Source organism: Chinchilla lanigera, unplaced genomic scaffold (genome assembly GCF_000276665.1).
Source record: "Chinchilla lanigera isolate Chin_1 unplaced genomic scaffold, ChiLan1.0 scaffold00067, whole genome shotgun sequence".
In the NCBI taxonomy this organism is placed as follows: Eukaryota; Metazoa; Chordata; class Mammalia; order Rodentia; family Chinchillidae; genus Chinchilla; species Chinchilla lanigera.
In genome coordinates this window covers 3,135,909-3,163,146 of record NW_004955468.1, presented here as the reverse complement: position 1 = coordinate 3,163,146, position 27,238 = coordinate 3,135,909, and the positions used below count along the sequence as shown (strand labels likewise).

General features: G+C 52.2%; 2 protein-coding genes across 3 annotated transcripts in view; one reads left to right on the top strand and one right to left on the bottom strand.

Moving 5' to 3' along the window:
• Nucleotides 1-15,276, top strand: part of Pepd (peptidase D) — a 129,424-nt gene extending 114,148 nt beyond the window's left edge. For both annotated transcript variants that reach the window (XM_013522478.1, XM_013522477.1), the window contains 4 exons: nt 1,195-1,343; nt 11,039-11,223; nt 14,344-14,535; nt 15,037-15,276. In XM_013522478.1, coding sequence (XP_013377932.1) covers nt 1,195-1,343; nt 11,039-11,223; nt 14,344-14,535; nt 15,037-15,174 — 664 coding nt within the window. In that variant the 3' untranslated portion in view covers nt 15,175-15,276. The remainder of the gene's footprint in view (nt 1-1,194; nt 1,344-11,038; nt 11,224-14,343; nt 14,536-15,036) is intronic.
• Nucleotides 15,277-21,413: 6,137 nt separating this feature from the next.
• On the bottom strand, nt 21,414-26,041 carry Cebpg (CCAAT/enhancer binding protein (C/EBP), gamma). The gene is made up of 2 exons (XM_005399985.2): nt 25,701-26,041; nt 21,414-22,199 (listed from the first exon to the last, which is right to left on the bottom strand). The coding sequence occupies exon 2, from the start codon at nt 22,098-22,100 to the stop codon at nt 21,648-21,650; it is 453 nt and encodes a 150-aa protein (XP_005400042.1). The 5' UTR covers nt 22,101-22,199; nt 25,701-26,041; the 3' UTR covers nt 21,414-21,647.
• Between the last annotated feature and the right edge of the window lie 1,197 nt (nt 26,042-27,238).

Genomic DNA, 27,238 nt, shown 5'->3' with positions numbered 1-27,238 from the left:
CAGCTGTGAACCCTCTCTCCTTCATCCGGGCCTGCTCTTACCCACTTGCGTGACCTCATGCCACAGGGGCCCTTCTGTGTGCTCCAGGGAGCCGGGCTTGGACGCACAGCCCTTCACATGTCCTGTCTCAGGAGCAGGGCAGGATGCTTATGTGCCCCAGACCAGAGAGGGCCCCAAGGCCCTGTGCAGAAGGGCTGGGCCTGCTCCTTCCAGGCCCTGTTGTCATGGATGTCCGGTGAGGGGGTGGGAGTGGCTCCATTGTCATCCTCCTGACTCAGCAGGCCTGACGTTGGTCGCACCACCATCCCTCCTCCCCTGGCCTGTGGCTTCCAACTCTTGGGCCTCTCTTCTTGTCCCCTACTGCACATCCTCTTCATGTTCCACATCCTCTGTGCCCTGCTCAGGCACCTGGTGGTCAGGGGGTGCCAGGCGGACAAGGTCGGGGGTCAGGCAGCACTCTTATCTGGCTGAAGCCCCATGAAAGCACTGCTGATCAGACACCATCCTCTGACACTTCCTCCCTGCCTTTCCCTCAGGACCTAGCAGGACAGGTCCATCCCACCCCAGTGGGGGACAGGGAGAGTGTCAGGCGGGAGGTCACCTGAGCTGGATCAGGGTCACAGGTACTGCCGCCTGCCAAGTTTCCATGCAGACCCCCACCCCCACCCCGGACCGAGCCTGCAGGAAGCTGGTGGTGCAGCTCAGCCTCCGCTGTCCTCTACGCAGGTGTCTTGTGTCCATCCCAGGCCTCTGCCACTCCTTCTTCCTTTCCTCCCTCCTATGAGCGTTGCTTCAACTACCCTGAATGCAGGGCAGGCCTGGGGAGCTGTTGGCTTGCTCACATGGAGGCAAGGTGGCACACAGGAGCCTGGCGACATGTCTGTCCCTCCCACTTTTCGAGTGAGTCCCCACAAGTGAACCTGCTGAAGCCAGGCCATGGAGGTAGCCCTGTCCTCTCAGGCTGAGCCCTGGACTGCCTTTCTTCTGGGGACGGAGTTCTCCCTGGATGGCCCTGGGTGTCTCTAGAACATTAGAGTAGAACTGCCCCACTAGTTGCATCTCAAAATAAGGTGGCCTCAGCACCCTGCTGCATCCAGACCAAGGCAAGCTGCCCTTGCACCCTGGACAGGAGAAGTAAGGGGGGCAGTGGTACCCATGAGCACTTCACCCACCTCACGTCCCATCTTCCTGCAGCCTGTTTGACATGGGTGGTGAGTATTACTGCTTCGCCTCGGACATCACCTGCTCCTTTCCCGCCAACGGCAAGTTCACCGAGGACCAAAAAGCCATCTACGAGGCAGTACTGCGGAGCTGCCGTGCGGTCATGAACGCTATGAAGCCAGGTGAGGGAAAGAGCAGGGGGGACTGCTGAAGAGGACCCTCCTGGCATGGGGAAGGAGGGACAGCTGTGTACCAGGCACCTGCAGGAAGCGGGTCCCAGATTCTGTGATTTGCATCTGCCCCCCTATACGTGACCAATAAGATTTCAGCGGTGTCCGGTCTGCAGGGTCAGTCCTAGGAAACAGGGATGCCTTCCAATCAGGAACGGCGAGCCTAGAATCTGGGAGCTCAGCCCAAAGTCACCTCAGGTCCCATCCGGGCACCTCTTTCTGTGCATCTCTCCACCCATACTGGTTATGGGGACGTCACCATGTTCCGTGTCCTGTCCCAAAACAGAGTCCACTTCAGGCAAGCCTAGCTAGCTTGGGACGCTGTCACCTGATTAGGCACTGGCGTGGGTTCCAGCCCCGCTCAGCAGCTCTGTGCCCTTGGACAGAAAGCACTTCCCTGATTGGCTGCTTCCGTGTCTGTGCTTGGGTCAAGCTGAGCCATGTAAAACCGCTGGAAGCTCCTGGCGCATGTTCATGCTCTGTAGTGGTCGCTGTCTCTGTCGCAGTGGTGTTGAGTTTAGACCAGGGCTTCACATTCTTTCTCATAGCAGCTAGTCTTGGCTGACATGTCCTGCCGGGCCCCCAGCCTCGGTACGGCACCCCCCACATCTCCAAGCAGTGTACAGAGTCCCCAGCCTACCCTTGGCGTCCCACTGCATGGCAGTCACGTCCCGCGGGTCCAGTGCTCTGCCGGGGAAACAGCATCCCCCTAGCAAGGCTGACCTTCTGGCATTCTTTCCATGGCTCTTGGGTCCTTGAGCTGCCCCTCTTTCAATTGTCACTGGCCATGCTCCTTTCTGATGAGCCCTAACTTCCTATTCCCTGGCAGGGGTGACATCCAGGACCTGCTAGATCAAACCTCGGCGCTGCTGTGGCTCTTTCTGCACAGAACAGTTAGAAAATGCTTTACTAGCAGTAACAGAGGAGCCTGGACTTGTCCCCTTTGCCTAGAGGAGAAAATTGGGGGATATGGCCTAATCATGTTCTTGCTTCAAGCCTTCTAGGGCTTCAGAACAGCCCACTGTGCAGGTCTTTGATTCCTAGCCACCAGGTGCCAGTTACCTGCTAAGCTCGGACCTCCGGGGACAGGTGGCTGCAGTCAGGCTCCATCCTCGGGGGGCGGGGGATGAGCTTTCTCTGCCCTTCTCCATCTGACCTGGTTATCGGCCTGCATCTCCTTAGACACAGCCATCCACTCAGGCACCAGCTTCTGCAGCTTTGGTTGTAGGTGACTTAACAGTCTCTGGGTAGGTTAGGTCACTGGTGCTGTCACAGATCCACAGAGGTGGGACAAGGAGGTCTGGGTGGGGCCAGAGCTGAGTGAAGCAGCATGGAGGTGTAGGATCTGCAGCCGCAGTGGTGCTCAGCTCCTGGTTTCTTTTACCTGGAACCCCCATCCGGAGGCAGAGAGCACCTGATGTTGGCACCAGTCATAGACCCAGCCCCTGCTCTCTCCAGCCCTGGCTCCCCACCTCCCTCCCCTGCTATGCAGGTTCCCAGAAAAACAGGCCAGCCCCTAAAGCAGCCCCCAGGCTTCTCTGGGTAGGGGGAGCTCAGGCCATAGAGCACTGGGTTGCACAGGGAGGTCGCTGCAGCAGAAGAGACAGCACACAATGCACTCCACTGCACGCCACACTCCAGCCCTCAGGCCCCTCGCCCTATCCAGGGTGGGCTCGGCTGTCTCTGGACATTGGCCTCTGCCCTTAAGGCCCAGCAGAGCTGGCTGCACCTGACTCTGTCCTGTGTCCCAGGGGTGGTGAGGGGAGGCTTCTGAGCTGTCTGGGCCCCTGCCTGTGACAGGTCTGAAGTCTGCCTTGGAATTACTACATGAAGGACTGAAACGGTCCGGTTTGTATGCCTTTGAAGCCTTGATTTTTTTTTTTTTTTTGTACCAGGAATTTAACTCAGGACCCTGTGCTTGTCAGGCAGCCACTGTGCTGCTATATCCCCGGCCCTGTGAAGCCTTAATTTAAAAAAAAAAAAAAAAAGAAAGAGATTCTGAGCCCCAGAACGGTAATAGCCCCAGGAAGTGGCCTCTTGCAGACCTAAACTTGCTGGCTCAGCACTTGGATGAGCAGTCCGCTGTGTCCCCAAAGCTGGGCTTGGGATGACTTACAGCCATGATCGCAGGGCCAAGTGCTGCTCTGGAGGGGACTCAGCATCGGTTGTTTTCAGAGGAAACACATTGCGAGCAGGCCTTTCTTGATTGGCCTCCAGCCCAGCCCAAGAGCCCCCAGCAGAGGCTAAGGAGCTTTGGGAGTACGTTGGGGGCACCGCCAGGTCCGAACCCGTGGCCCACATCCTCTCTGAGACCGCAGGACAAGAGCTAGACAAACCAGTGAGTCCAGGGATGGGAACTCGGGTGTTCTTCAAAAGGAGGATAAAGAAGGAAAGCCTGAAAGAAGATGAGCTGGTGGGGGTAGGGGGTGGCAGCATGGCATCCCTGCCTGGGGCAGTGGCTGCAGAAGAGGGCAGCATCTGGGGCAAAATTGCCTGTTTAGGAAGCAGCAGCACCTCCGAGTGTCAGCACAGCGCAATGGGCAGGACACGGTGTTGCAGGAAGGTGACTCACGCAGGGTGGCATGGGCAGCGCAGCCCCTGCGCGTAAGAAAATGGAGGCGTAGGAGCTTGGATTTGCATGTGCTGGTAAAGCCGGCAAACAAGGTGTCCGAGCGGGATGGAGGGTTGAGCATGCTCACCGTGCCCCTTTTTTGTTCTTCTTAAACTACGGGGTTCAAGGAGTAGTTACGCAAGGAATGCGTCTCTCCCTGTCTTCATGCCACAGGTAAGCTTTCTTTTTTTGCTCGGTTTTGGGCACCATCGGTCACCTAAGTGATCATCAGTGTTTCCAATGGCAGAGGGTTTGGCTGGAGACGATGGGGCGTGGCGGCTTCTCCCAGTGTCCGTAAGCACAGACCTTCCACTGAGACGCTGGGATGCCTCCTCCTGCTGAGAAGCACAGTAGTGGTCAGCATGGGAGTGGACCCAAGCCTGCCATCAGGACACAGGACTGACAGCCACACTCCACACTGGAGACCGGGCAGGAGGAGCCAGGCCTCATAGGTTCAGCCGTCGGGATGCAGGACGGGGATGGAGCTCCTGTTTGGCGGGATGTTAGGCAGGCGGGGAGGTTTAGAAAGACGTCTTCTCCCTGGGCTCTGTGTCACTGTGGAGCTCCAGGCTTCCAGCCCTGGGAGCTGCTTAGCTCTCGCCCTAGGCTGACTGGGATTGGTCAGTCGCTAGCTATGGGAAAGCCTGGTAGGGTCTGAGCAGGATCTGGATGGCACCTTGGTGTCCTGGCCAGCACAGTTGGTCCCACTCGGCAACCCTAGTTCTAGCCAGAAAGTAGCCATGCCCACAGGCCAGTCCTCGGGGCCCCACCCACTTCATGCTGAAAAAGGTCCAGAGCTGAGTGTCCACACCCACTTGATCACCCATCCTGAGGCCTACTTGGCCATGCCAACTCGTGGGGCAGCCACCGGCCTCAGGCCCAGCCAGGGACCCTGGAGACTCCAGGCTAAGCTCAGCTGAGCTGGGCTTACAGACCACACCTCCCCCAAGTCCCTCTCTTGCCCACCTCTGGGTTTTTCTAGCCAGCACAGACATGATGGGCCTTGAGGAGCCCTTGTATGAGGGGTGGAACAGAGCCCCTGCTATACCCCATGTACACGCTGTGCTCCCCCTACTGCCAGATTGGGACACACTGAAGGTCCCTAAGGGCAGGATGTGACTCCATCTGGGTCACACAGTGTAGCCCCAGCCTGGGGGGAGGGGGTTGGAGTCCTGTGCCCACAGAACTGCCTTCCAAATGGAGGCAGATCATTGCCTCCTCTTAGCATCGAGGCGGCTGTGGCCGGGTCAGCCGTCTGCCTGTCCCAGTAGAAATGCCCCCGGTTTGTGGGTTCAATTCCTGGGCCAAGACAAACACCCTACTGAGACTGCCTGACTGCTTCCTGTGACCTTCCAGGGAAGAATAAATAAAAACATGCGGGAGGTCACACAGTGATGCCCAGAGGAGAGGCAGAAATTAGCTATCAGCGCACACATGGACCCTTGCGGATGCAGCCCTGGGGGTGCTGAGGAATGCAGGCCCTAGCTGCCCAGAAACATCCTGGGACCAGAGGGGAAGCATTCCTCATTGTCACTCAGACTCAGGGAAGGAAAGAGGGCGGAGCTCACCCGGACAGGAGACACTGGTGGGCAGCAGTCGACAGGAAGGCGGGAACAGTGGGAGAATCCCGTCCGTGGGAGGCCATAGCCAGGCGCTGGCTTCTGGCTGAGTGGATCCTGGTCTACATGGTTCCGGCATCAGTGCAGCCTGCCCTCCCCATCTCCAAGGCACCAGGGGGCGCTGATGGGCCCCCAGCCTCAGGAAGGGAGGCCGCAAGGTGCTGCTGTGGAGGGATGTGCTGAGCCCAGCAGGAGCTCCCTGAGCCAGATGTCCGAGCGAGCCACAGCTGCAAGGCTGTCCCTGCCCTAGTCAAGGAGGCTCCCAGTCCTACCAGCCACTGTGTAACCACCAGGGAGGTCCCCACATTCATTGCCTGTGCCACCTCGCCTCCCACTTGCCAGTACCCAGTCTCCCTGGCCCTCCCAGCTCGCCTTCCGTCCTGCCTTGGGTGCTACCTTTCACCCCCTGCCCTGGCTCCTGTGCTCTCCCGGGAGCCCTGCTCCTGGACCCCCTGCTCTGTCACCGTGTAAAAGCGTCCGCGTCCCACGCCATGTGGATGCCTATTGCTCTGCATAGCTCTGTGTACTTTCGTGCAATGCCAGCACCCCGGCTCCGTCTCTGGGCTGAGTCCTGGCTACTTACAGGGCTAGTGCCACCAGCAGGAGGTTGGAGGAGAGTCAGTGAGTGGCTGGAAGTGACCTCGCCCCAGAATGGGCCTGAGGATAAGAAAGCCAGAGGGTGACCAGGTAGGGGCAGGACGCTCGAGGTGGTGCTGTCGCCAGCCTGCCCAATATACATATATGTCGTCTGTGGACCTAGGGTGGTTGGGGCTGTGTTTCCTGGCTGTGCCTCACTCCTAGGTAGGCAGGAAGGAGACCAGTTGGCTGTACTTCCTTTTGGGCCTGTCCTTAGATATGGCAAGGAATACAGGGGGTCAGGCAGACGGGTACGAGGACCTTGTGTCACCTAACCAGTGGTGGTGGCTGGGGCAGGAAGGGCTGTTTGGGGCCCTGTCTGTGCCTCCTGCGTATAGCAGGGTGGTGGGCAAGTTCCCTGCTGGGATGTGAGAAAAAACCTCCCAGCTAGGCGTCCACAGCACGGAGGAGCCTGCAGCTTGAATGGACGCTGCTCCCTGCCCTTACGCAAGGTGAGCAGGTCCCAAAGGTCCTGGCAGCACAGGATGCAATATGGGCTAGGCTGGAGGCTGTCATCCCCCACGCCAGCGTGGCCTGCCTGGCAGCTCCCTGCTGCCCCCAGGGCCTGCTCTGAGACCCACGCCCTGAGCCTTTCCTCCTATACCCCCAAAGCCTGGCTCGGACAGTATCTGTCCCCTGAGGGCTATTGTCCATGGATGAAGTGAGCTCTTTGTCTGGAAGTGGCTCTGAGGATGCAGCACTTTGGGCCTTCTGGCTTGGCTTAGGCCTGGGAGCCCCCTGGGGCTGTCACACTCTGGGCTGGAAGCCTTGAGGCCGTGATGGATGCTGCCTTTGAGGCTCTGAGAAGCCAGGCCAGGCCCCGCAGGGGGGTCAGGCATGGGAGAGAGCGCTGCCTAAGGGGGACCAGGTGGACACAGAAGGCCGACCAGTAACCCAGGGCTGCTCTAGACACATCAAGGGGCCTGGGCACCCAGGGATCTAGTTTCCCTACGTCCAGCAGCTCCCTGAGGCAGACTACCATCTGCCTTGGCACTGGCCCCAAGATTGCCCCACCCACCCTGGGATCCAGGAGCATAGAGGAGCTGGCTGCTGGGCACGTCAGAACCCTGGGCCACGGTGGCACTCGCTCTGAGAGTCAAGAGGGAGGCCGAGGCTCCTGCTCACTCCTCAGATTTACCGAGCGCTGTCTCACCTCCCAGGGCACAGTGGCCAGAACCAGAGTGCTGAGCCAGGTGGAGAGGTTCTGGCCGCGCAGAAAGGGGCAGTCAGAGAGGGCTTCCTGGAGAAGGCGCCTCCGCAAGAGGCCTAGCACAGGAGGAGTGAGGGCTTGGACGGGTGGTCCCAGCCAGGAACAGCAGGTAGAAAGCACAGAGTGTCGGGACCATGGCCTCGGTCTGGCTGTTCTGCCAACGAGTGGGTGAGGGATGAGGCTAGAGAGGAAGACCAGCCAAGGAACCTGGGCTTTGTCCTTGGCCAGTCTGCCAAGCAGGATGGAGGGTACAGTCAAGGGAGGAGACTGGGCAGGGGAGAGTAGGTTTGAGAGATGGCTCAGGGAGGCGAGGGCAAGACTTGGTGCTGGCAGAAGCGGGCAGGAAGTGCCAGGCAGCCTGTGCCCAGGCTCTGAGTGTGCTCTCTGGGGTAGCATCCCTGGTATGGGCAGGCTCAGGTCAAGGATGCCTCCCGGCTCATACCTGTGGGCTCTGAGCTGCCGATGGTCAGCCAGGGTGGGAGGAGCCTGGGAGTCAGGTGGGCCTTCCCTGCCACAGGCCAGGCACAGGCAGGGACGAAGGCACAGTTGGTGCCCACCTCCCAGCCTAGCCCAAGGACGGTAACCTTCACACGCTTCAGGGGCCCAGCCCTGGCTGTGGGTGTCATAACCACCATGCTCGCCAGACACAGAGGCCAAGTTGCTGGAGGTTTTAATCACTGTCACAACCCTAACCACACACAGGCAGAAACTCCCCACTCACGGCCAAGAGAGCTGTGCGCAAGGCCTTTCCCGAGGGTGCTCAGGCGAGGAAGACTGCAGGCGCCATGGGGACTGCCTGAGCCGCACATCCGGGCGGGAGCTGGGCTGCCACCTCAGAGCATGATTTATACCTGACTCCCACCCTCCTCTGAAGTCCGGCCAAGTCTGTAACACCACTATGGGTTTTGTTTGTTTGTTTGTTTGTTTGTTTTTGAGACAGGGTCTCATTATGTACAGTAGTTCAGGCTGGCCTTGACTTCACTATGTAGCCCAGGCTGGCCTCAAACTTGAGGTGATCCTCCTGCCTCAGCTTCCCAAGTGTTTGGATTACACACATACACCACCATGCCTGGCTGCAGCATGACTTTTGAAATTAGCTGATTGGAAAGCAGGCTGCATTTCCTGGGGCTCCCCACTGCTGACCAGAGAGGGCCCTCGTCCGAGAAAGATGAGCCGAGCTGGGGCTGAGATGTTCGCCACCACCCAGGGAGCCCCTCAGCCCGTACACCGGGCTGACTGGTGGGAGTCAGATTTGCAGAGATGCCTGGGGCCTTGTAAGACCTGAGCCTCTGAGCAAGAGCAGAGCTGAGGGGACTCACTGCACCGGGCTGGGAGACAGGAGAAGCAATCTGCAGATCTGTCTAGGGGACAGCTTCAGACTGGGAGGTGCGAAGCGCGTTACCATCGAGACAGTGGGGCGAGAAGCTGCCGAAGTCTCCAGGAAGACCTTTGATGCTGAGACCCCCAAGGATGAGGCGGCACGGGGTCTCCCATGGAAGCACTCAGCGAGCTTGTGGAGCAGAAGCGTGGCCTGGCCCCCGAAGGGTCTAGGGAGGGGGGTGAGGTGGAGGTGGGGTATATGGGGGTGGGATTAGCCAGGCTAGGCCCCTAGGGTCTTAGGGAAGGCTTGGCTTGCTCAACTAACAAGAACCCCAAGCATAGTGACCATAAAGTGTTGAAACTAGGCTCTGGTTGATCATAAGTGATGGATCAGCCCCTTACAGATACCAGAAACTCGGCAGCTAGCTTTGGGGCCAGCATTGCAACTGTGACATCTGAGGCTTAAGAGATGAGGGGGAGCTTGCCCAGGCCATATGGCAGGCAGCTGGGCTGGGCCTACAGTTCCTGAGTCTCCATTTGAGGAACTCCCACCATCAGAGAAAGCCCCTGCCCTAGGTCCACCACCAGGGGTGCAAGCTGAGCCAGCTACAGTGTGCATGCTGGGTCTGCCCCCAGGCCCTAGCTGGTAGCTAGATTGCCGTCCCCAGAACACAGCCTTGCGGGCTGGGGTGGATAATCAGGGTGAGAGCTGGGTCTTGTCTTTCCTTTCTCTATGTTCTTCTCCCTGTATCCTGGGACTATGGGTTAGGCCCCACCACCTGCTGAAGCCCCTGTACCTCTGGCCATCTCCCAGCCCCTGGTGTGGGGTATCCATCTCTAGCAGGGAAGGAGCCCCAACTTGGGGAGACAGGTGCCTCGCAAGAGTGTCTGATGGGTTCACCCCACCAGCCCATTGCACGCTTCCTACCAGCCGTGGAGGCTCAGAGGCCTTAGCCTCATCCAGCCCTCTCCAGTTCAGGGTCCACCAGGGGCCCCCACCGTGCAGATCCCTGGCCCTCCAGTCTTGCAGCAGTGATAAGGACGGGGCAGTGTGACAGCAGGTCCAGCTCTGAGCCCAGGCAGGACATGGCGCAGAGGCCCTTGGAGGCCAAAGTGGTTCCACTTCGTGGGCCTAAACCTTGCCAGGAGGCACCACGGGGCGTGCTCTCAGATTGCTTTCCCTGGCCAGAGCCCCGGGCCCTCACCCAGCCTGCCTGGCCTAGTGTGTCTTGGCACCATGGGCCTCAGCCAGCACGCGGCCTGCCCAGTCTCAGCCCTCATGAGTTCAGAGCACGAGGCTGCACCAGCCCCCGGTGCTTGTCTGGTCCTTGCCTGAGTGCAGAGGTGGGGTTGGAGCTCCCTTGAGGAGGCTAAAGAGGGTTCCCCAGAGCCCTGGACAGGCAGGACTGAGGTTCCCTGGGGTAGCTCTCTCCAGGTGTCCTATGTTCTTGTAGCTCCCCGGGAACTGGGGAACCAGGCGGTGCTGAGGACTGGCTCTGGCCTCTGCCCCCGCCCCCACAGAGGCTGCGTGGCCCCTGAAGCTCTGCACTTGGAAGGCTGTGCAGTGACCTTTGACCCTGAAACAGGGGGCAAAGAGGAGTTCGATCAGCAGCCTGGGCTTGGATATTGGGGCTGCCGTGGAGACAGTGCCTGTGCTGTAGCAGCAAGGCCACAGACCCCCTGCCCAGCAGTGTGTGGGGCCCTGCCAGCTGCACCTTCACCCCAGAAACCTTGGCTTCCACAGCAGCGCCGAGGGTGATTCAGCCGTTGCGGGGTATGCAGGGATGCCTCCTCCCCCAGCCTTGAGCTTCCCCCTTGCCCCACAGGCACGGAACCCAGGCCTGAAGCTCTGAGACAGCGTTTGGGCCCAAGCCACCTGGCAGCTGCCACTGGGGAGACATGCACTTTTCTCCTGATGGCTAGGGATCTTGTTGGGCTTCCCTGGCCCCAGAAGCACATGCTGGTCAGGGTGGGCACGGCATAGGTTGGAGAGTAGAGCTGCCCCGGATCCCTGGCCATGGGTGGCAGAAGCCACTGGGGCTCAGAGAGTATGGAGGTCAAGAGCTTTGACTGAGAAAGTGCAAGACGCTGGGCCACCCCACCTTTTATCCCCTGAGAGTGTGTCACTGTCACCCTGACTGGAGACCCTCCTGCCTCAGCCTGTTTGAGGGCTTTGTCTCTCCCTACCTCTCGCTGGAGAAGCCCTGCTTTTAAGTCTTCCTTGGAGACATAGCTTTCCTTTGAACCATAGGTGTCTGGTGGCCTGACATGCACCGCCTGGCTGACCGCATCCACTTGGAGGAACTGACCCGCATTGGCATTCTGAGTGGCAGCGTGGATGCCATGGTCCAGGCCCACATGGGAGCCGTGTTCATGCCTCATGGGCTCGGCCACTTCCTGGGCCTTGATGTGCACGACGTGGGAGGCTACCCTGAGGTCAGTGTGGAGACATTGGCAGATGGGCCCTCGCGGGGCCTCACATCCTGGGGCAAAGTGGGGCTCCAGGAGAAAGCAGGGGACATAGCAAGACAGGAGGGATGGGGTTCCCTGGGATGCGTGGGGGAGAAGGGAGGAACCAGGGTCCTGGCTTGCCCTCTGCAAGGGCCGTGGTCAGCGTAGAGGTGGATGCCTGAGCTGCAGCAAGTGCTGGATGTAGCCCCTGCCCAGAAGGGCGGTAAGCTCGAGGTGGACCTGGCACCCTTCCAGCGCACGTGGTCTCCGCCAGGTGGTAAAGCTGATGCTGGGTCTTGGTGACAGAACTACACTGCACCCTTCATGTTCTGCTGCATGTGGCTTCAGATTCACCTCAAGCGACCGGAGCCCGGTAGCAGGCCCCGTGCCACTGTTCTCTGGCTGGTGCGCGCTCTGCCTCGCAGTCCCCTGGCCCAGCACACCTGTGGCCCTGCAGCCTGCTCACATCCCAGTCTTAGGACCCCTGGCAGGAGAGGAGGGCATCTCCAGACAAGCCTTCCGCTCCCGCTCTTAAGACCACCCAGAGGGTGCTTGAGGGCTCACAAGATGCTCCTACTGGGCAGGTGAACGCAGCCCACTGAGCCCCTGTGGCAGGGGCGAGCCATCCCTGCCACCTGGCCCAGCGCCCACCATGCAGGGGGCTGATTATGCAATCGGTGCACACCCTGGGGCCCACCAGCCAGTTAGCCAAGACTAGGCTTGGCCTCTTGGCTGCAGGGTATTTTGAAAGCACTAAGTGATTTTTTGGGGAAAAAGTTGCTCAAGAGAAGCATTATTATTCAATTATTTTTTTTTCCCCCTCAAGTGTAAACAGTTAAATTTGCAGAAACAAAATCAGTTTTAATTTCCTAATTTCTGTCCATCCCATTGTGTGCAGAGAGCCAAGAGCAGGGCCTTCCAGACATTGTTAACTGAGGTTCATTATTCATTAGTCGCCAAAGCGCTTTTTTTCCACCAAAGAAAATTGGCAGCAAACTGTTTTCATCTTTTCCAGTAAGCAGCCCTTTGTGCTCAGAGCCTATTCTTCTGACAGATAAACACTGTAGAAAAAATATGGCTTTTCCTATAAGTCATTTGTTTTAGTTCAGGCCTACGGACACATCTGGGTCTCCTCTGTCAGAGCCCAGTAAAAGTGGAGGCTTCGACAGCCCTCTGCCCAGGCCGAGGCAGGCTTGGGTATGGTGTGGGCATCCCCAGCAGGCCTGGCATACCTAGGCCAGGAGACTTGCGCTCTCTTCACGGCCTGTACCCCACTCAGCCTAGCCTTCATCCTCAGCCTGCTCTGGCTGCTGGGCTGGCCTCCCAGACACGCCTGCCCCTATGCCCTGTTCTCGGCGGGCCACGCCTGCAGCACCGAGAGTTAATATTCTGAAGGGCTAACTGTGCTCCGCTAGCTGAGACTGGCATATCCTCTGGAGCCCTGGGATCCTTTCTTTCCATGCTCCCGAACCCCAATTGGAATGGTGGGCCCATGGTTTTTTTGGATGGAGGGAAGCAACTCTCCAAGCTTCAGCAAACCTGCCTCTCCTGCACACCTGTGAAGCAGTCCACACCAAGTGCAACTGGGAGGAAAGAGACACGACCTGTCCAGCCCCTGGCTTTGACAGCCATGGGGTGCAGAGAAGGGGACAGCACCTCAGGGTATAGCATGAAGGACAGGAGGAGAGTACCAAGGGGTAGGCACAAGCTTTGGGGGGCAGGAGCAAAAAATTTCTAGAAAAGAGATCCAGGGCCCTGAGTTCTCACAAGCAAGCTGGCTCTAGACAGGAGACGGGCCCTGCTCCTCACCACGATCGCCTCACCTGAGCCCAGGCTGTCATTCCAGGCAGGACCTCTGGTTACGGAGCACCCTGCCTCCTGAATCCCCTGCCCTGCTGCCCAGACTCCAGCTCTGCAGCCCAAAGCAAGGGCTGTGGGGCTGGGGCCACAGCCGCCAGACATCCTCGCCCAGAGCATGACCCACCAGGGGTCGTGGTGCCTTCACTGCCTCCATCCTGGCCTGCTTACACCAGGTCGGGGCGGCTGCCCCTGCCCTGTGGAATCACAGACACAGGCTTCCCTGCCGTGCCCAGCCTTGGAGGCTGAGCCAGCCTGTTTTTGGTTACCTTATGTGAACCACTAATTGAAGTCTGATGTTGTTGGCCCCCAAACAGTCAGAAATGACAGCTTGATCTCCAGCAGCTGGGCTTCCTAGGGGGAGCTGCAAGCAGGGCAGGGCAAACCCGGATCCTGACCAGAAAGCCTGCTCTCTGCCCACTTGCTCAGAGGCCCTGGCCGTGGACCAGATGGGGCCTGGTGAAGGCAAGGACCCTCCTGCAAGCGTCCTGGGTACCACCTGCCCTCGGCCCAGCCTGAGGCCCTGGTAGCTGTGCCTGGGTGAGCAGCCCGCCCCAGGAAGGGCGTGCACTGGGGAGGAGGGAAAGAAGCTGTCACTGTTGCTTCCTCAAAGGCCGGGGACCGTTTCCCAGGGCCCAGCTGGAGGGTGCAGAGAGCTCCTGTGAGAGCCACACCACCAAGCCAGGCACACACAGGTACTTAGAGGCCAGTACTGGTGCTGGCAGGCCCATCCTGAGGAAAGCACAGTCCCTCTTCCCGGATGGTCCCATGGAGAACCTGGGGCTGGGCTGGGGGAACAGAACCAGCACTTCTGGAGCCAGTTTCCACATGAGCCTCCTGGAAGGAAAATTGCTGCCCCAGAAAGCCTCATAACCTCCTTAAGAGTTTTGTTCTGTTTTATTGGCTTCTGCCATTGCCTGGGCCTAGGTAAGGACAGCTGGACACCCAGCCATCCCCGTGGGGCCACCTGGGCTGCGTGCCCTGGCTGCGTGCACATCAGAGCACTCCTGAAGGCAATTCGGAGGGTAACCAGAGGCCAGGGACACTCAGAATCCAGAGGTCTTATGAGGAGTGCCTGTGGCCTGGCACGGTAGAGGTGAGTCTGGGCTGCAGACCCCACTGTCAGAGAGCCCACAAGGCTAGAGCCAACTCTTGTGCCTGGCCGTCCTCCACTGAGGCGCTGAGTAGGCCCCTCGCAGCCAGCCCTGCGGCTGTCGCTTGGGTCCTCCACCGTCCCTCTCCCCACAGGGCGTGAAGCGCATTGACGAGCCAGGTCTGCGGAGCCTGCGCACCGCACGGCAGCTGCAGCCAGGCATGGTGCTCACCGTGGAGCCAGGCATCTACTTCATCGACCACCTCCTGGACGAGGCCCTGGCTAACCAGGCCCAAGCCTGCTTCTTTAACCGCGAGGTCCTGCAGCGTTTTCGCGGCTTTGGTGGGGTGAGTCTTCACGGGCCCCACACTCTTGCTCCCAGAATGTCTACCACCCCTACTGCTTCTGCTCATCACCTCTGTCTCAGGACAGAGGCCCTGCTGGAGCAGGGGCCATCTTGACTTGCTCACTTGGAAGTGGCCTACCCCTTCATGTGGTTGGTCATTGGCCAGGCGCCTCACCCCTGCCCACTCAGGGCGCTCCCATCTACCCTACAAGGACAGGGTGAGCAGGTGACACAACCAACCAAGGGGCCATGTGAGGAACTTTCCTCTAGGCCAGTGATACAAACAACCCGCTGCAGCACGTGTGCCGTAGGTTTGCCACCGCTGCGCTAGGCAGTCAGCCACAGAAGCTTTGAGACCAATTGCTTCTGTCATGGCGGGTATCAGTCATTTCCTCAGAAAGCTGTACCCAAGCAGCAGGGAGCAGGGTGGAGCAGGTGGGATCCACTGATGTGGCATAGAAGGGCAGCTCAGCCATGATGAGCATCTGTCCATCTGACCCAGGTCCGTATTGAGGAGGACGTTGTGGTGACTGACACCGGCATGGAGCTGCTGACCTGCGTGCCCCGTACCGTGGAGGAGATCGAGGCATGCATGGCAGGCAGTGACAAGGCCTTTACATCCTTCTCTGGCCCAAAGTAGAGCCAGGGTCTGGCCTTGCACCCTGTCTCCATGTCGACTGGCCCTCCGACGGTGAGAAACGGTGCTCAGAACCTGGAGCTTGGCATCAATATTTGATCATACCAGGGGCTGGGGATTTAGCTCAGTGGCAAAGCGCCTGCCTGGCAAGCGTAAGGTCGTGAGTTCGGTTCCCGGTACCGGAGAAAAACCAAAAAAAACAAAACAAAAAACAAATATTTGATCATACCAAATAGGACCATTTCCTAAGAAGGAAAAATGCTTTTTCTATTAACTTTCTGTAAGATCACACCCTTAATCACTTCTGTACTATACTTAAATGACAGTGACTTTAAAACTCTGACTGGGGGCTGGGGATTTAGCTCAGCGGCACAGCAACTGCCTGGCAAGTGCAAGGTCATGAGTTCGATTCCCGGTACCGGAAAAAAACAAAACAACAAAAAATAAAACTCTGATTGAACATAATCCTGTTCTTCAGTAGCAACTAAAATGTACCTTGCTGCCACTTATATGACTGTAGGAAAGATGCATTTTCAGTATTTTCTCCCAAAAATCAGTAATATGCAGAGTGTAATTTTCAATAAAAGCTTTTCTTAAGCAGTCATTTTGTGCGTGGCTCCTGTTTTATCCCTTTGTAGGTGAGGGCTTAGGACCCACCAGCCCTGAGAAGATGGCCCAGCTCGTGTGGCCTCAGAAAAACGGTGATGGTGCTGCTGGCCCTGCCAGGATGAAAGCAGGGTGCTCCCCTAGGAGCCTATGTTGAGTCCTGAGGACTCTGCCGGGCTTCAGTGTCACCTTGTCATCTGCTGCAAGGGTTCCAGGCCTCACAGACCTCAGAACCACTGGGGCACTTGATAAACGGTTCCTGGAACCCAGGCTCAGATCTTCCAAATCAGAATCTCCAGAAAACTGTGAACACAGAGAACTGTGTAACAAGCACCCCTGGGTGCTCCAGATGGACGCACAGGTTTGCAAACAACTCTCAGGTGACAGGATGATAAAGCTCAGTGCAAGACTCACCCCATCAGCACAGCAATGCCAGAGATTTGACTGGAGGAATAGCTGCTGACCCAACCCTGCAAGATGATCCTTTTCTAACATTGTTACTGCCTCAAAGCTAGGCTTCTGAAGGGGCAGGATTATACCCCAGTTGATGCCCACTGACAGAATTTCACTCTGACAGCAAATCTGGCCTTCCTCAGCTTGTCCGCGGTCCCACAGCCCAACAGGACGGACCCTCCCCAGAGCTGGCTTCTACAACTCTGCACACCAGAGTTCTTCATACTCTCTGCCAAGTATTTCTGACCCAAGGTGAAGGGCAGCTGAGAAGAAAGGATGTCATAGCGGAAATCTAGTCCAAGCTAGCGACATTTTGAGAAGTCACCAAGGGATTCAATAGTAACTTATTTCTTCCCATGACAGTAACACAGAAGTATTTACGACGTAGCCACCAAGGGATAAAAGCCAGAGCTTAGGGTATAGCTTTGGTGGTAGAGCACATGCTTAGTTAGCATGCGCAAGGCTCTGGGTTTGGTCCTCAGTACCACCAAAAAAGGAGCAGCCCATCTCAGTTCCAAGCCATGATTTGTCTTACTTGCTTTTTAGATCTCCAACACCAGGAGCTGAGACTATAGCTCAGTGGCACAAGCAGAAGGTCCTGAGTTCGATTCTCAGTACCAAAAAAAAAAATTTCCAACACCAATCCTTTAGGATTTCCGCTGTTGCACAGACGTAGTCTCTGTTACCCACTGGTGACACTGAGCAGTTTTAGAAACAGTTGGGTCTTCTGTGCATCGGATGAGTTGTAGAGTTTTCCAAGCATTTCAGACACACTCAGGTGTACAGGATTTCAATTCCCCCCACCTCCAGGTGAAACCAAGCTTTGGTAAGAAATGCACATGAATGAATCACGTTTTCCTCCTCCCAACCCTCCAACTTTCCATACTGAAACTGCCTGCCCATCTCACATAGACGTTTCTATGATCATCAAGCAAGTGGGTGAAAAACAAGCAGGAACCGCAGTAACTAAACTCCCTGTCCAGGATGGACACTGGGAACACAGAGGTCAGTCCAGCTCTCTAGGCACCCTTTGATGGCAGAGGATGTGGGTGGCCAGCAGTAGCCACTCTGTTCACCAGAGCTGTATCCAACTGCCTCCAGCCTGTTAGAAATTTGTAGAGCTTCAAAAACACACTAGGGATCCTTCCAGAAGCCTATACAGTGCTAAAGCCTTCCCCAAACTCCGCAAGGGTTTCACTCAATAAATGAAGAATCTATTGTGCCAGTACAATATGAGGACACAAACATGCATAACTGTGTTGTCTTGATGAAAAGTGCTATGAAAACATGTAAAGGATTGCCCTTGTACAGGCCAGGGGGCAGAGATAGCAAGGGTGTGAAGTGAAAAGGAAAAGGAGATGTTGCATTCTGAACCTCAAGAACTGCAAAGGGGGGCTGGGGATTTAGCTCAGCGGCAAAGCGCCTGCCTGGCAAGCGCAAGGCCGTGAGTTCGGTTCCCGGTACCGGAGAAAAACCAAAAAAAAAAAAAAAAACAAGAACTGCAAAGGGTCAGAGGGAGAAAGGAAGGAAAATGGTTTGGGGCCAGATGAAATGGAGCCGTATCACCAGATTGGGTCTCATCCTGGTCACCGTGGAGGCCATGGAATGGTTCTGGAGAACATGTGGTGACTGTTGTCCAGGAGACCAATGAGGAGCCCATCAGCAAGCCCAGGGAAGAGAGGATGGCTCTGCACAGGGCACGGTTAGGGGAGGCGAGGGAGACAGGCTCCAGAGACCATTCGGAGGTAGAACAGAAAGTAGGTGATGCAGAAAGGAGATGCTTCAAAGGTAATGGCTGGAGTTTGGGCTACAGGAAAAGGGTATCTAGGGCGGAGATGGTGAGCTTCAGTAACAGCCCACTATGGCACACATGCCATAATATGCCACTTACATACTCTTCAGATGCATATAGGCAGTCAAAGTTGGTCTCCAGGTGCTTTTATTAAAAAAAGCCCCGGCACTTCCACGGAGAATAATCTCTAAAACCTCCCAAGACAAGTCACTGGATTCCAACTACAACTAATTCATAAAAAGGAAGCAGGACATACTATCCATGGGAATTACTGTGCAGTTTTCATGAGAATGCAGCAAGTAGAAATCTATCTCCCAAGACACGAAAGAACTGAAGGTTCACTGAAGTATCTTAATGCCACCTTTCCTTTTCCTTTCCTGACTTGAAACAATTCAAATCAGCTTCTTGTACTCAGAATATTTATGAGATCAGCAAATTCATTTCTACAGCCCACCCCCACGGGATGCAATGTGTAACCGAAAACGGCACACACACTATAAAACCGTATTAAGGGAAAGGCCATCTACCTCAAAACTCAAGAATTTGTTTCCACTCTGTAGATGTACACATACACTCAAACATGACGTGATTAAGCTGAACTCGTGCCACTTTCCCTATTCTACTATACATTTTAGACCAGGTACTAAAAAGTACAACTAAAAATGCACTTCCCCATCCACTAAGGGAAATCCAGACTTCGACAGAAGCACCTCCACCCTTCACCCCACCCTCACCCCAGGCCACGGGAAAGACAGCCAGGCTTCTGCAAGCTCTTCGGAGCTGTTTACCTTGGACTGCTTTTGGAATCTAATGTAAAGAACCCACAACGAAATACAGTCATTGTTCCAAAAGTTTTTATTTTAGAATTTCTTGAAAGAAATAAAATTATATTAAAAAAATAGAGTAATCTCACAAACTGAAAGCCAGGAACAAAAAGAACAAGTTAGTACTTTTTCCTGAGAGGCAGATCTAATTAGCTGTAGAAAGGACTTTTTCTTTCTTACCTTTTGTCAAACAAAAATTACTTTTCCTATTTCTAAGGCATCAAAAAGCACTGAGTGCTAAATGGGTTGTTCAGGTACAAAGTTTCAGCCCTCTAATGGGGATTAAGAAACATCAAAAGCTGCTACAATGTCCTTTCCTTTAATATCACATTGTACATACTTCTACTTTTTACATGAATTTGAGAACTTTACACTCGTGACCTGAATTTTAAAAACCTGGTCAATATTTTAGTACTAGTTCTGAGTAAGAATGTCCAAAGCATCTCAACTGGCATCCCAGCGGATGAAAGGGGTCAGACGGGAAGAGCTGCTCTGCTCTCGCCATCTGCAACTGAACCAGTCAAAAGGCACCATCGCAGACGCAGCCAGCAACGTATCCTCCAGCCTCAGCCCTAAACCACTGGACCTGCATGCAAAGCAGATCAATCTGAATGGTTCGTAAGTTACAAACTCCCAACAAATGTTTCAACAGTCGCTTTGCAATTCCCACAGCTCTAAACTTACTCCCGCCACTCCATTTCTCTGCATTTTGCACTGATAAATCTACCAAACTAAAGACTACCATTTTCAACCACTTGAGTAAAATAGTCAAGACAGTGGTTAACATTTTTATTCTATGCATGATTGCTAGTATTCAGTTCTTTGTGTTCAATTACCTATTGCACAGGCAACAGGAAAGCTTGAATCAATTTTTCTCCAACTCCAAATCTTATGTTCTGACTTCAAATACTAAGTACACACTCCTGATGATTTCCCTACAGCTTTTTTTCATATCACTGGTAACCACAAATTCCATGTGGACATCTATTTTTGATTTTTTTTTAAATGAGGGATTGAAATGTAACACCTATTAAGAGTGTTTAAAGATTCAAGTGGCCTAACTACTATATTACCCAATCAGCTGTAGGACTCTGGTGGTAAGCCCTAGTTATCTGAACATGTACCAACCTCTGCGAGTAGGTCGATACTCCAATCGAAGTAAACTGCTGTTGGAGCCTAACTTTAAAAAAGAAAAAAAACGACCATTTCTCGGTTGCATGGGGAGTTAACAGCCCTCCAGAGAAGCATTTCATGGAACAACACTTGGCTCCAACCTCACATTTGCAAGGAACTTGTAGCCCTAAAAGTCTTTGCTGAGTTGCAGGGCACAATGTCGTCTTCTGCCCAGGAGAACAGCAAAGTCAGCACACTTCCACCAAACCCAGGGTGCAACTTCAGTTACAGTCTGGTTACATTATCCCAAGTCCTAGTAGGAAACAGCAGTGTGGCCCGAAATGACCATATTCAAATAAGAAACCTAGTAACACAGACCTTTAGCAGGTCTGTCTAGTCACCATCCCAGGGACGAAACAATACACAGACGCCAACCAACTTAAGCTAGAATCATGCTAAAAGACAAAGTTAACAAATACGATCTAAACTACCAACACTGATATAACACAGACTCTAGAGGTGCCTGACATTAGTGATTGCCATTTTTTGTCTCCATAAAAATGTCAATGTCCTGAGTTTTACCAGCATTTTCTTTCCAAAATAATTATTGGACATAAAAGCATACAATGAAGCAACAGAAGCAGTGGTATATAAAGTCTGGAAGAACAGCCCACTAACTAAAAGAATTACACAAAAAAAAATATAAACAGATGTATTTAAGCAAAATAAATTAAAGGTTAAAACCTTGTATTTTCAAGTTTTCTTAGACTACTGTTTTGGGAGATGGCATGGAGTTGCTATATTTTTCTAATAATTTATTTGGTTAAGATTAAATACCAAAATGTTACTTCACAATAAACTTTTTTTTCACAATAAATTTCTGCCTTTTAAAACTGGTGGCCCTATAGCAGTTATTTTGAACACAGAAGAAACTACCAGCTGAATTAATATTCCAAATCCCAATCAGTAGCTTACGGTGTCAAATTGTTAAGACATTTTATTTACTAACTTGTCTATCAAAATGGCATGAAAAAAACCAACTTAGTTTACCAGCACCTGCAGAAACTAAAATTCTGGTACACAAATGGGTTTGTTTTTTTTTAGGACATGAAATAATACCAATTGAATAACCCAAAGGTATCCCTAAATCATAACTCTAATATGCTTTACTTTTTGTTATTTATATTTTTAAGCCATTTAACTGCATATTACCTTTATGATATAGTTTTCTTATTTAATGACATCAAAAATCGCTCCAAATTACAAAATGATTGGTTTCTACAGCCCTAGGATAATTTAGATTAACACAGATGGAATTCAACTGCTCCTAATCCAATTACTTGTATCTATTAAAACTGAGAACCTTCTGTATGACCTGCCAGTTTCCCGTTCCTCTTGTCAATTTAAAAAAGAAATATTTCTTGGGAAGTCAGGATTTATTAAGAACACTAAGGTTTTACCATATACTTTAAAAATTTTTGTTTTTCAATTCCCACAAAAATTCACATCATGTAAAGCCAGATATTTAAACGGCAAGGCTAATCAACGCTTCAGTGCTGACCCTAGAAAATAACCTCCAATGGCTCTGAATAATGGAAAAGACAACACTCAGCCATGAACGTGAGTGGCGTCGGTGGTCACACCTTTCATGCTCAAGCCACAGTTGCGAAGTCTGGAAAGGAGGAGGCCTACTGTCCCGCAGTATCGGAATTTGTTGTCGTATTTTCAGTGCTAATGGGCTGCACGTTGTCTGCAAGGTTGTGTGCGTGTTCAAGAAACAAATCTTTCAGTACACTTAATTCCTTTGTCAGCAATTTAATTTTCGCTTCCAAGCGTTCGTTCTCTTCTTTGAGCTGGTTCACTCTTTGCAGCGTGTCTTGTGCTTTCTGCTTGCTTTTCAATCGGCTCTTTTTCACAGCCATGTTGTTCCTCTCTCTGCGCTGGCGATACTCGTCACTGTTTCGATCCATGGGTGAACTCTTCTTGCTTTGCTTGCTTGGAGGCGCGGCTTTGCCTCCTCCTCCAGGGCCGGCGGGCACCAGCTGAGGAACCTGCTGCAAGCCGCTGGCGTGCGCCTGAGTGTGAATAACGCTGATCCCGTTCACTCCCGGAGCGCTGCTTGGCTGCACTATCTTGCTCATTTGGGCACTCTCCCTCGCCAGCACAGACCAGGCAGAAATGAGAGCAAGGTGATCAATCGCTTCCACGCCAAGCTGCCGAAAGATCTTCCCACGTACCTACTAAAAAATAAACTGCATTAAAATACTTAAAATGACCAACAAATGAGCTTCAACTTGTATGTACCCAACACAGCAGGCCACCATTAATTGATCATGCTGAGAAAAATCTACAGCACTTGCCAACTAACTGTTCGAACGTTCCAGAAGTCGAAAGCATTTAATTTAGAAAGGGAAGTTAAAGTTGGAACAGAAGCACCATCAGGCTGCACCCAGCCCACCTGAATCCCCAAGGGTACTGCCCATCTGCGATTCTTATCCACAAAGAGAGGACAAACAAAAGAATACCACTAATTAGGTAGCTCACAGAAACTAATAGCACTTGACTATCTGCCAAGGAGAAATCTGAGCTGCGGGTTAGCTACGGGAAGCTGAGCTCAGCTGCAGTAGGGAAGACACCTGTAAGGAAAGGGAGACGAAGTTTGAATATTGGTGCAAGTCAAATTAGAGGGGCTGGGGATTTAAGCTCAGCGGCACAGCACCTGCCTGGCAAGTGCAAGGTCGTGACTTCGATTCTTGGTACAGGAAGAAAAAACAAAAACAAACAAATTAGAAAGTTGGAGTGGAGTGCCCAATCTGCAATATTCACAAGAAATATTAAGCTATAATCTCAGCATGTTCCTTATTTGAATATGCAGGGTGAGTCATCAAGGACTTGACTTTGTTCCCACAGCTATCTCTGTGGAGTATTTTAAAAGGGGGTTTTGTTTATTTTTTCACAACTTCAAGTGAGAGCTCACTGCATTTACTAAGTTGGTTTCTTGAACTTAAGAACTCTAAGACACCCTGTATTAGGTAGTACAAGGTGCTACCACGTACCTTGCTTCTGATGTTTTTTCTTCCTGACATAATAAAATATCTGAACACTCTCAACCTGAAACCACAGGAAAAAACAAAAGCCTTAATGATACATCCCCGAAGTGCAAGTACGGGGACTCAGGCTGGACCAAACGGCTGAGCAGCTGCAAGGCTGTCACCCACTTACCCCGCACTGAATGAGCTCAGAGGACATGCCAGTTCTGGAGCACCACTGTCACACTGCCCGCAAGAAATGAAGTCATAGCTTCAAAAACCACTCAGACTTGGATGCCTCTGAATCCAGCTAAGGCCCCAGTCACCTGAAGTATCAAATCCCATCTCTCCTATGATAATGAGGTCAACACACAAGAATCTAAGTGAACTGTGTCCGCCAAGAAGTCACAGCCCTGAGGACTGCAGAAAGCACGGTGGGTTACGGACCATAAAGCTACCTTGTTCTCTTCTCAGAAAACTGCTAAATACAACAATGGAAAAACTCTGGGGTCAAAATTATGAAATTGTCCCAAATGAGAACATCCCGGGTATTAAGCAAAGGTCACTTAGTAAACACCAGTAGCTTCACCCGAAACTTTAGCCAGGCATTTCTGTCAACACTATTCGTCTATTTTTTCTTTTTCAATCTTTGCTTTTAAAAGTGCATATATCACTACTTTCAGGTTCAAAAGCCACCCCGCCAGCCCTGAGCTAGCGGACCGTGTGTTACTCTCACTCCAGCACTAGGCAAGATAGAAAGCTCCCTCCCAAAACACGATGGGTATCTACTGGAAGCCCATCTTCAGGAATGGGCAATTTTCCTTGAAAATGTACTAGGTGGTCTAATTTGTCTTCCAGTTAAAAACTGACGATTCAGTATTAATTTGAGCCACCCTTGCTGTCATCTAACCCTAGCGCTACCTAGGGATGAAAGGTATAAAGAGAATGTAGCTATTTTATTAAATCGTTAAGAACTTTAACACCTCTCCTGGGATTGACCTAGTCACAATCATATTCACCTTAATTATCTATTTTTTAACTTCTAGACACCTTTTTTTTGGGGGGGGGTCGTCGGGGATCGAACTCAGGACCTCGCGCTTCCCAAGCACATGCTTGTGCCGCTAAGCTATATCTCCAGCCCTAACTTCTGATATACTGATTACACTCTTAAATCTTTAAAGTTAACTTCCACAATCAAGGTGGCCTAACTTCAGAGATCCAAGAAGTACAAGCTAAAAACCAGGTCAAGCCTCATCTCGGCCCTGGCTCTCACAGCTTTGCCCCGGCCCTGTCCCTTCCCTTCCTTGGGCAGTTTCCCTCTGTGCACGTGACTGGCGGAATACCATCAGCTCCAGTCACTCTTACTCATTACAGGCTCCCAACTCGGCAGTGCCGTGCGTGCCTGTTTCTGTACCCAAAGGTACAGGAATAGGGAAGGGCTCTCTTCCCTCAGTCTGACTCATCTCTCCAAGGCACCACCCTGAACAAAAAAGGCAAGGTTTGAAGTGAGTCCTTGGGCCTGAAAAACAGGAGTATTCACTGAACCTACCAATCTGTAAAACGTCAAGTTTTTTTTTTAAAGTTCTTCCACCACAGGCAAGCCATGAAAGTAGCCCTTCAAATGAAGAGAAAAATCAACCAAGCAAAGCAGATCAAAGAGCTGACTTAGAAGACAGTTTCGGTTTATCAACTGTGCTTTTTAAACCGAACGCCGAGGCACTGCCACTTATACTGCTGTTCCTTCCATAAACACGTACGGAGCACCTACAACAAACCTACAAGTTAGTTTACTTCAAATTTAAACCTAAAAGAAAGTGTGGCTCCAAAGTTCAGTGTACCGAAGCGGGGTGGTGCCTGCTTCCTCGCCAGTGAATCACTCAAGTAGGAAGCCATGGGAGGGCGAAAGAACAATCGTCCTTAAGTGGGGTCCCTGAGCCAGCACCATCATTCAGGACCTTTTAGAAATGTTAATTCTCAGGTTCCCCAGACCTACAAATTAGTTCTGTCCATAGCTTTGCACAGTTTTGTTTTATGGGGTCCTCCAAGTGACTCAGGTGTCACGGCAGTTTGAGAAGGACTGCTGCAAATAAGCATTGGATTTTAAGAATTTGAACTCCGTGAGTAACAGCTTTTTTTCCACATGCAAATTTCTTAATTCAAGCAATGTCCGCTCAAATCAGAAGCATACTGAAAGCTCAGACTGTCAGAATGAGTAAAAGAAAATCAAATTTCCCCGAGTATCCCTTAAGGAAATAAACCTGTCAAGAATTTTCCTAGCCCTTTGGCCACTTTTTTTAATATACTAGAATGAGATCTTTCTCCCCCCAAAATAAACCTTTCGCTCAGTTTCCTTAGTGAGGGTCAACTCTTCAAAATATTCACAGATGCTTCTCCCTTGCCCCAAATCCGTTCAATCCTTGGGAATCTGACAATTCTACCTAAAACAAAGGAAAACAGAAGAAAAATAACACACCTACCACTCAGCCCCTTCCCAATGCCACAGAACTTACTTCAGGTGGCATCATCTCTCAGAAGCACTAGTCTCCGGCTCGGCAGCATTCCCACCAACCACTATCTCTACAGCAATCTAACACACCAGAGTGCATCACACCTGCTGAAAATCTGTCTGCAGTTCCAGACTACAGGATCGCACACAAGGTCCTACCCCTCTCTCCAACCCCGGCTTCCTTATGCTTGACCATTCAACAATACCAAACCACCAGGAGTCTTCTAAATGGTCTCTGCTTTCTTTTCTTTGTGCTTCTGTCCAATCTGCTCTCCCAGTCTGTCAACTCCAACTCCCTGGAGACCACATCAGAGGCAGGATGCTCATCTTCACGTGTCCAGCACCTAGTGTGGAGTCCATGAAGGAAGGGCCATCCCTGCAGGGACAACGTAAGTGGTCCACCGGGGCATGATAAGAAAACATAGGTCTCTGTTTTAATGTCAGCTCTTAAACCTAATTATGGTGTGATTTACAACACACACAGCAAGAGATGGTTTGCAAATACACACAGAGAAGTTCTACCAGAAGCTCATGCTCAATGTTCTTCACCAGCTCTCTCTGAGATAAACCTGGAATTGTGGCTGGCGTAGTTGTCACTACTGGGAGCAGGTGAGGCACTTCAGACCCTAAGACTAAATTCAGCCTTAAGAGGCCCTTTGTGTCTTGCCCATGGGCTCACCCTGTGTTGTGTAATTCCCCAGGGATGAAAACACTTCTCCAAGATCACAAAGCCACACTGACAACACAATGTACTCTTGAGAAATTAACACATATCTTGAAAAAAATAAAGTTCTGTTTCCACCTGTTTTTTTTTTTTTTTTTTTTTTTTAGGCAAGTATTAAAAAAATGCATAAATAAATTGAACCAGCCAACTATGCTGCTCTCCAGAACCAGGAAACAAGGAACTGAAATATTCTTCAGCTCACCGGCATCCTGTAATTATTTAACCTTGTTTACAGTCTCTGCAGAAACAGAGAACTAACCTGGAGAACAGCTTATCCCAAATAGCTTATCCAAGTGGTAATACCTAACTAGCTCTTAAATGCGAATGTACTGGGCTGGGGCTCAGAGGCAAAGCCCCTGCCCAGCACGCGTGATAGCCAGGGGTCAATCCCCAGCACCACACACACACAAAAAGGAAAAATAATCCTTGCAGATGCAGAATTTTTAAAAGAAGCCCTCACAGTATTTTCTTTAGGAGTCACATTTTTAGGGGAGACAGGTTTGCATTAAATGATACTCAAATAAGGATTTCAGTGACCGCAAGCAAAGAAACAATTCTCAATTTTTGTGCAACCCACCAGCATTAAAGTTCTTCTAATGTGGACCCATTTCTGGACCGCCACCTTACAGTATAAACTTCAAACATATGAAAACCTAAACATTTCAACTTTCTGAACACCAGAAACATAGAAGTTACCCGGTCCGAGACCATCCTTCCGCTCATACATGGATTCCCATCCTCTCTCTTGCACACCTTTGTTGTCTATTTTCCCGTGTTCCCTCTAACCGTGCTAAAGGCAGCTTCAAGGTTTACTCTTTTCTTTCTATTCAACTCGTGGTCGCTGCATGTTTTGGAGGCTATCCCACAGTGAACTGCATGAATATACAAGTTTTTTTTTTTTTTTTTTCCTGTAAAAAAGCTGTGTACTTAAAGAGGTGCAGGCCTGTAATCCCAGAACTGTAGGAGGCTGAGTCAGGGAGATCGAAAGTTGGAGCCCTGCCTGGGCAACTCAGCAACAAG

Bases quoted from the DNA above. Each gene is read 5' to 3' on its own strand.
- Cebpg (XM_005399985.2), bottom strand. From the start codon at position 22,100: ATGAGCAAGATAGTGCAGCCAAGCAGCGCTCCGGGAGTGAACGGGATC.